Source organism: Rhipicephalus sanguineus, chromosome 2 (genome assembly GCF_013339695.2).
Source record: "Rhipicephalus sanguineus isolate Rsan-2018 chromosome 2, BIME_Rsan_1.4, whole genome shotgun sequence".
NCBI classification, from domain to species: Eukaryota; Metazoa; Arthropoda; class Arachnida; order Ixodida; family Ixodidae; genus Rhipicephalus; species Rhipicephalus sanguineus.
The window spans coordinates 151,549,017-151,558,899 of NC_051177.1; the positions used below are offsets into that span (position 1 = coordinate 151,549,017).

The following is a 9,883-nucleotide window of genomic DNA, read 5'->3' on the forward strand; positions in this document are numbered from 1 at the left end:
TTTATAATGAATTCGTTGGTGACCTGCAGTGCATAATTTAGGCTGCCGCTTATCATTTCTCTTTGCAAAGAAATATCCCATTTCTAGGCCCACTGTGTTTAAAATAACCCGCCCATACAGGGCGATGGTATGCTTGAAAAGGCGACAGAGCTGTTTTGTATTCGTTATTCTCATCCGAGCAAAGGTAGCCACTAGATACGAAAACACCGTGCCACACCAGAGGCACATAGGTCGTGAACTATTGCACGTTTGCCGGGATATCGTAGCAGTGTGGCAAGCATGTAATATCTCGTGTTTCAACAGGATTTGTCAATGTGCTTAAGTGCTGAGACTCAACTTTGCAGATTGCTACCTATAAAATAATGCTCGAATTGACATTACTAATGACAAAAAAAAATAAAACAGCGTCACATTGAAGCTATAGGTGAGTTCCTTTCAAACTTCTCAACTGCTTGTGTAGACGAGAATCTAATAGTGCTTACCGAGTCTGAAATATTAGTCAACAGTCTAATTAAAGAGGTATTTATAATAAATATCCGCTGGTCATTTTCCCTAACTGAGTGTTGTCTTTTAGTCTGGAAAGCATCGCACCTACAAACGCGGTCTTTATATTCAATGTACTGAGAAATATATTTGAAATATCAATATTTCCTTAAAGTAACCGTGCAGCAGTTTTTGAGCGTAGTCAGAAAACGCTGCCGATCGGTAGTCGAGAATCTTGAGAACATGTGAGCTAAACATTATAGCGGAGCACGCGACATGGAATGTGCAATTAATTCCCAATGTAAGCTAGGAACCGCTCGTTCTTCTTTCGACCAATGATGCCATAAATCCCAGTGACTGCGCCATAAACCCGAAGTCCACAGCCATTGGCTGATTTGAGCATCGTGAGCGGCATAGCTACCACGGCCGCCGCGGGAGGCCGCGACGTGCCCGCGCGATCCCTCGCAATCGCACGGAAAGTAAGCCACACGAAGAAAAAGAAAACATGGTTGATCCCTCCGTCATAGGAATCGGAATAACACGAAAGCAAACGTTCCCTTATAGAAGTAACTGAATGCTTACTGTACATTGATATAAGAGAGTTTGCACAATGTGTATTGATGTCTGGCAGCTATAGCACCGTTTAACGTGAGTGCACCCACTTTGATGCTTGGTGGTACATCTCCATGCCGACGACTAACGTCCATGTTCAATGATTAAACAAACCCTTGTGGTGGCTGTAGTAGTTAGCGGCGAAAGCGTAATTTGAGAACGAGGTGTGACAGCCAGAAGAGCGTCGCATATCGGACGCAGAACTTGGTCGCCATCCCGCGGCCTGTTAAAATGTGATTGAACACCAAGCGCCGGACTAGAGGGAAACGCAAAAGCGCGTCGTGCCGCCCCGGTAGCCCGGCCGCAATTTTTCTCGGGGTGAGCGTGTAGGCGGGAAACGCGGTGTTACAGCCAGGTGAGGCAGGCGCGCGTCGCAGAGCTATTTTTTTGGTTTAATTAGCGTGATGCTATGAGCGAGGCCGACGCTTTTACGACGCTTGCGTTAAGGTCGCCACCTCACGGTGTGCTAAGGGGGTGACAAAATTGCGCTTCTATTGAAAACGCGCCGAATGGGACGAACGTGTAACGCGTTGCAGGTACTAATCGCGGAAGCCACAGTAATGATGAATTACTTTACTTTGCCAATCCCATAGGGCAACACTACCCCGCTGACCGGGAGAGTGGTAGATATAAAAAATTACACCATCTCCCGCTAAAAGGGACCATGAGTAGATGCGAAGCCGGAGCACTTGCACGATCGCGTTCCGTTGGCGTTCGTTGGGCATGCTACCGAGCTGGCGTCGTGGAACGCGAAGAGGAGCGCTAAGCGCGCCGTATCTTCCATCTAGCCTGGCCGTTAATTCTCACAGGGCGAGCGGGGAACGCGGTCGACAGGCGGGCGAGAGGGGGCAGCGTAGGAGAGGAGAGAGAAGGGGAGGGGACGCGCATGCGCTCGAGCTCATCGCGGCGTTGCGCAGGAGAGAATTTTGGCATGTCTAGCCCGCGTTTCAGAGGAAGAGTGGAAAGGGGGAGGGGAGAGGGGAAGTGGAGAGGGGAAATGGGAGAGGGTAGATGACAGGGGGAATGGTGAGGGCGAGTGGAGAGGAGGTGTGTGGAGAGGGTATGCGCATGCGCAGTAAGGGTGGTAAGGGGCCCCTTTAAATGCTCCATTTCATTTTTTTATATTCTTTCTTTTTATTATTATTTCCTTCTCTCTCTTCTTTAGTCTGTCAACCCCCTTCCCCATCCCTACACAGAGTAGCATGCCAGCGGTTATATACACACGCCGGCAAAAATATCTGTTTTTCCAATAAAGAGTCTCTCTCTCTCTCTCTCTCCAGTGCCTTGCTTCATTTCGAAATTTATCTGTGTTTGTGAGTATAAAACATAATATTAGGACTATGTTGCTTCGAAAGTACTTCAATGGAATTAGACATAGTACTCCTATGCTTTACGCCTAACTAAAGGCACAGTAATAAATCCCTGGTCGCGTTTTAATTTAGGCTGATGGTAATTTCCAAAGATTAGCGGTGCTGCCTGATGATATTAAGCATCTCAAGCTTGTTATGCAGCATTTGTTTTTGTTGATTAGAAACACTAATTCTGAACACCTGGTTTCTGCTTTCCGCCCCTGAAGATACGTTATAGGAACAATTTGGCATCACTTGACTCACTGACTTGAATAAACTAAAAAATTGCGAACATGGCGAGCTACTTGCAACCTTGCTGAGTGCCATGACTGATTAAGAACGTCAAGTGAGCTTGGTATTAACGCACGTATGGACTTTATACTTCATAAAAGAAAAAAAAAACAAGATATTGTACATATAGTCATTATAGCTTCATCTTCGTCTGCAGAACTGTATTCTTCGCCAGCGAAATTCAGAATAATTAAAGTTATTTTAACATTACTTGCCACAGTGGTCCCTGTCACCTCGACTGACTCATTCGCCCATAGACACGTACTGGTAAAGTCACGAAGCGCCAGAGCTTCCTTACGCAGCGAACTCTGCTTTCAATGTTTCTACGTTTTTGTCTTCAGGTAACTATTTGCTGCTTTATGGAAACAGCACAATGACGACGGAACACGGCCGGGCCAGCATCGAGTCACCGAAGATTAGAAACACCGGGAAACTGTGTGCCCTCGTGTTTTGGTACAACTTCGACAAAGCCGGTGAGAAAGCTTCTTTCATGCCATTACGCGTGGTCACTCCTTCATACCTTTATTCATGCTTTATCTATCTATCTATCTATCTATCTATCTATCTATCTATCTATCTATCTATCTATCTATCTATCTATCTATCTATCTATCTATCTATCTATCTATCTATCTATCTATCTATCTATCTATCTATCTATCTATCTATCTATCTATCTATCTAATGTGTCTGTCTAAATAAGCTTCAGTGTAATTATGACAGTGTGAAGCCCGCCCTAAATTTCTTAGCGCATTTGCGTGATGAATTCGTGAACTTAAGTGTGATACCACGTGAATAAGTCCACTTCATTTCAACGAAGCCATAGCGCTGAAAACACAGGAAACAATAAAGAGGACAGGACGTGCGCTGTGTGTTGTGTTTTCAGCGCTATGGCTTCATTGAATATGTCGAACCAACTAGCCCACAAGTCTGCACTCTTGAAGTTCTCTCCGTACTCGTCGTGAATAAATGAACGTGCATCAACCCGGTTTAACATCGGATGGTCGTAAACAATATTTGTGTGTGTGTGGGGGGGGGGGGGGGGGGTGCGTTTACACCTACGCGTGTTATTAACAGAGGAGATGTTTAAGCTCGGTATCAGACCGGTGTCGTAGACAAAAAAAATTGGCCGCGTATCTGCGTGCTACGCTGCAAATCCCGCCGAAACACGATAGACGAGCGCTGCGTGAGATATGTGCGCCATCTGGCATACGTCGGGAAACTTGAGCTTGTGGAGAGGGTTTCCTTCTTCCGTGGCAGAGGGCGTTCTTCGCCGTCATAGCGTTGCATTTTCAACGCAACCGCATTTTCAGCGCAGCCTAATTAAGAAACTAGGGTCTTTAGAATTACGTATCTATGTATTTTCTCGTAAAGGAACACAACACCTAATACTTACGTACTGACGTTGCGCCTCCGACATGCGTAATGTTTGCTTTTTGATCGACAATGTACGCAAGTATGAACCTACACACCAGTTCAAGATAGCTGGCCCTTGGGCAAGTGGTTCAACTTTGGCTGGGTGGCTGAATCGGGTGACAGACAGACAAACAGAAAGACAGACAGACAGGTAGACAGACGAAAATTTCTGCGTTTAAGTTCTTTCTTGGCCCCAAGAAAGACTATCGTCTTTAAAACTCCAAGCCCGTGCGGAGAGCGCCGCACAGTCATAGCGAAAGCTGGAAGCGAGGCATTTCTAGAGCCCGTTGCAAGCTCTCTTGGGGCTCCTGATACAAACACACATGCGAGGTACCCACTACACCATAAATCATAATTTTTGTGAAGTTGGGAAAGCCGACTACGCCACTATTCGTCATTTTGCAGAGAAGCGAGGTATCCGCTACACATCTGTAAGGCCTTATGTGCACTTTGTTGATGCAGCGGCTGATGACGATGAAGATTTATGGCTTAGCCGTTTGTAATGCGTTGGAAGCTTTCAAAGACCCACTAGTTACGTAATTCGCATTGTGTGACGTCCGGTCGTTCTTTCACTCTCCTGCCACGCTATATAACATATGTTAACTTGAGGAAGAAAGAGAGAGGGAAAGAACTATATTGAGGCCCTGAGGATATGGATCATGGGGGCCTTATGGGCTTCCTTGGCAACTAATACAAATACGCTTGCGAGGTACCCACTACGCTATAAAGCATAATTTTTTGAAAATACGTAAGCAGCCACTATGTCATTTTTCGTCATTCTGCGAAGAACCGTGGTGCACGCTACACATCTGTAAGGCATTGTGTGAGCTTTGTTGGTGCTGTGCCTGATGACGATAAAGGATTATGGCTGAACCCTTTGTAATCGGTCGGAAGCATTCAATGACCCACTCGTTGCGCAATTCGCATTTTGTGACGCCTGGTTACAGAATTCGCGTTGTGTGACGCCTGGTTGGTATTTTGCTGTTCTACCACACTATATTACATATGATAATGTGGTTCACTCCCGACATGAAGCCTGTATATAGGGTCGTTTTGCAAAGGAGTTTCCAGCAAAGGCATGGCTCTGTGGTAGAATACTGGGCTCCCACGCAGAGGGCGATGTTGGAACCACGTTCCAACCTGGATATTGCCACGCCCACTTCTTGTCTTGTTTTTGATGTATTCGGGTTTGACCGGCAGGGACGGTTATCAACGCTCGACGCTGTCCGCGAAGTAGTCTTCTAGAAGCGTCGCGATTGCGCCTCGCACGCGAATGTTCCAGCTTTGTCTAGAGATAACGCCGCCACCAGCGATATTGCTGGAAAGTTCGATAGCGCCTCTATAAAAGCCGACGCGCTTGACCGCTTGTCAGTTGATCGACGGTCGACGTTCTGTCCGCCGCTATCAGTGTATTGCTGTGGTTTGACTTTTAGTTTCTCGGCCACAAGTTCGGCCAAATAAAGAATTTCATCTCGGACGTGTTCACTGCTGCCTTCGTCGACGTCACGACCACGTGACAATATCTTTTATTTATTGATGAGTCGCTTTTTATATTTCACGCGGTAGCGGTTACGGACACCGGCGGCGGCGGTAGCGGACAACGACGGCGCCAGACTGCGCTGTTGTTGTGATTTCATCACAGCTCTCGCTGCAAAACGCGGTGGTTATGCGCAACACAAAGCGGTATTGTGCCATGCAGCTGTAAACAAAGCATAGCCATGCACAGTATAGTTTAGTAAGGGGGTGGTAAAGGGAAGTGACGACGAGGAGCAGCAGTGTGAGGGGAAGGTGGAGCGAAAGGAAGAGAGAGGGTCATATAGGCAATCATAAAGAAAGAAAGAAACTAAATAAATAAGAAACAAGAAGAAGATGATGAACAGAGATGAGAAAAGAACGCAACCTGCGTTCGCGAATTGGTGGCACTTGCTTGCCAGCTCCGCGGTTCGCTCAAATGTTAGAAACATCGAACTTGCCTTAATTCTTTATTTATGTTTACGCACACCATCTCAAAAATTGGTTTGAAGCAGTGCCCCATTTATGCGTACATATTTATGCAAGTACACACTAAACATTTTTACACCCTTAAGGGTGTAAATCGGCTTGTCGCCAGACGGACACCCTTAGTGTGTTATTGACAACACCCTTCAATTAGGGTGTTAATTTAACACCCTAGAGAAAGGGTGTTCAGCAAAAATTTTGTGGGGTGTTAGGGTGTTAGCTCGTATTAACACCCTTTCGTATGGGTGTTGGAAGGGTGTACACCATTCATTTCGCGTGATGTTTATTGGCCGAAACAGAAGCTTCAGGTGGTCACAAAGGGCGTCATGCATGTGTTCCTGCGGATATCATTAATTCGGGGTGTACTACCGAGTCTGTTTCCTTTGCACAAACGCGTCTTCATATTGGTTTGGCAAAGGTCGTGTTCGCATAAGGAAGGCTTGGTTGGAGAGACACCCCGAATTAGTGAAATCTGCAGTGGTCCATGCATAAGCCTCGTGTGTCCATCTGAAGCTTCAAATTCGGTCATCACCCGCTTGTGCTGCATATTAAGGATCATGAAATGAAATCAGAAGTAGCACACACATATACATATGTATATACATCATGTACGAGCATATGTACAAAGGAATGCCTAATATGGCTTGCACATCCAGTCACAGTGGTCTGCCAGACATAACGCTTGATTTTCCAAAAAAAGTTAAATATTTATTGTCTGCTGTGATACAGAAAGGTATGAAAAATTGGAAAAAAAGCAGACATGGGTAATTATCAGCTAAAGTGGTTGCTTGGGCGAGTTGTCTGTGTCCTTCTCTGCCTGGTCCTTCGTCTTTCGCGCTGTTTCCCTCCGGTAATTATCAAACTTCTTTTACGTACAACAAAATTTGCATGTTGTGTGCACTTTGACAACAAACAAACATAAACTGACCGAACATGCCAATGAGGGTGCCTGACACTTGAAAACAATTTGTTTGTGTATGAAAAATAAATTTGAAAGAATGTAAACTTCAGTTTTTATGGCCTTGCAAAAAAAAACCACAATGGAAACTTTAACGAAGGCGATACCAAAACTCGAATTCTAATACAGTAACTGAATCCTACTATGCATTTTTTTACATAGCATTGTATTTAAAAGCCATTGTGAAAAGCAGGCCCATAGCCAGAAATTTTTTTCGAGGGGGGAGGGGGGGGGGCAGGAGGCATTTGCTGAAAGCCCTGAAAAACACTCATTTTCATATTTTTTTCCGGTAAAACATCCCCCTCCGTCAGAATTTCAGGAGGGGGGGGAAGGTGTGGCCCCCTCTGCCTCCTGGCTATATACGGGCCTTGTGCAAAGTATATGTGATGCTTCGATACTGAATATAATGGAGAGGACGAAATAGTATTCCAAGAATACAACTTTGCTTCAAAATAGTTTTCGAGCCAGTAGCTTCATTGCATTGTAAATATTTTGTTCAGTAGGTTGATCCCATCAATGGAAATCTCTGCACCAGCATTTCAGTACTATATACTTCTAAAATGTTTTCTAATATCAACGCACAACTACAATATAAAAAAAAATCACGTCAACTGTGGGGAGTTGTACAGTAAAACGACAGCTTTACGTTACTATACCAGTGTTCAAAGTTATGGTTTATGGTTTTCTTAAAGTTCAGCACTGGAAAGAATGTGAAAACCACCTTTGCAGACATGTATCCAGGGGGACACAAAGTGAGACAATTGTAATTGCTGTCAGCCACCAAATTAGCTAAGATTCAATACTGAACATTTTAGTGACTGCAGCAGGCGGGCACGTTTGTACTGAAAAGTTGGAACCAGTCTCTTTTCTACACGGTTCCACTAGAAAGAATTCCAGCATGTCTGTGCTCGAGATATCTCGCTGCAAAGGTCGATGGCGGATTGCATAATCACGCATGCAGGGCGGTGTGGACCGGCGCAATCTTCCTCCGTGATGTGACGAGCAGTAATTGCTTGCTATCGCCAGTCGGTAGTAACAGCGTGGGGGGAGGGGGAGGTGCTTAGCGCCAGCGCTCACCGTCTTGCATGTGTAATAATACAATCGCAATGAAAATTTGCAGCAAGATATCTCGCAGCACAGACATGCTAGAAGAATTCTTCTAAGTGGAACTGCGTAGAAAAGCGACCGCCTCCAACTTTTCAATACAAAAATGCCCGCATGCTGCAGTCACTAAGAAATACTTCATTCAATCATAGTTAACTGGGCGGTTGACAGCGATAATTATTGTCTCACTGTGACTCCATGGATACATAACTTATCAGCAAAGGTAATTATAACGTACCTCCCGGTGCTGAAATAAAAAAAGCAATAAAGCTGACTTCTGAACACCCTGTATTCTGCTCTTGATGAAGTGAAAAATCAACCAAGAGCACAACTGCACTATAGCCCCAGCGAATATAAATCACCAAACTTTAAATTTCTTGCATAAAGTTGCAGTAATGCAAGTTTAACGCCTCTTTCAAGAGGTACAAAATACTGAAATTATTGGGCGAACATTACTAGAGGTGACAGGAGTTGAAGCTTGTGTTTCTTGGTACTGCGCTGCTTTTAACGAAAACCTATACACAGAGGCACAGAAATACATAACAGCGCTCTGCTGCTCTGTCCATAAGTGTATCAGTGCATACATCACATTCTGTGCTATGATTTGCAGTGATACTAGTGCAGCATCATTACGGTTCTTAAAGCAGAACTTCTTGTCGTAAATGTTGCACATAATTTTCAAGAGAAACAGTTTCACCACAGAGTGCAAGTTGAACATCAGAATTAAAATTCACCGGCACAAAATTTACCCAGCAATTAAAATAATGAATTCATTATTAAGATGTCTTGAATAGCAAAAAAATCTAAACCATTCTTACTGTGCTCGAAAACTAACAACAGACCTTCGCATGATATAAGCACTAAAAATATAATCCAAGCAAACAGATGCTCAAAATCGCCCGTTGTACTAAAAATTGTAAAACTGAAACAGGCGTTTTCATACAGCAAGCGGTTTCATTGTCCTTAACAGAAAATGTTCATATTTGACCTCGAGATAGGGGAAATCCACAAAACCGCACGTAGATGCACTTGGACTCATTGGAACACCACTGTCTAGTTGATGCAGCACATGACACCTCTGAAATACCACTGTCAGTAGATGGAGCACAAGGGATTGCAAGAATGTCACCCTGCATTGAAAAATAAAAGGCATAGTGAGTGTGTACTGCATATGCACCTCGTACTACAGCGCAAACACAATGGTAAACATGTGTTCGCTAATTTATTGTGTCCTTGTGTGTTCGCGCACTAATACAACGTGAATACTCACAAACTTCCTCAGACCCGTTCACTACAGTATATCGCTCATTAATGTCCGTGTACACGGCAGAAAATTGGTGTGGCAGTGTGATGGCATGCATAATCAGTTGCGCAGGGAACAAACGGCAAAGGGAACAAAGCTGATGCTATGGGCGCTACTGGTCTCCCTGTGCATTAGAAAAAGAAGGAGCACACAGTGGTGAAGCTTTTCTACAGCTGCTTTTGTTTTACGAGCTGGAAAAAATTGTTTATATGGAGCACCTACTAGCTATGTGATCTACCTAGGCGAGCTATTGTGCTGTAATAACTTTCATATACGCAACAAATGAAACCAACAGACAATTATTAAGTAATAACTTCTTTATTAAGCGAAGGAAGGTTGAATTAATTGGCTGTTAGTTCATTTGGTTCT

At 44.4% G+C, this 9,883-nt stretch overlaps 1 protein-coding gene across 1 annotated transcript in view; it reads left to right on the forward strand.

Moving 5' to 3' along the window:
* The window catches only part of LOC119381971 (MAM and LDL-receptor class A domain-containing protein 1-like), a 70,607-nt gene that overhangs the window by 25,232 nt on the left and 35,492 nt on the right, over nt 1-9,883 (forward strand). Inside the window, exon 8 of the mRNA XM_049412958.1 lies at nt 3,077-3,208. Within this exon, the coding sequence (XP_049268915.1) occupies nt 3,077-3,208 (132 nt within the window). The remainder of the gene's footprint in view (nt 1-3,076; nt 3,209-9,883) is intronic.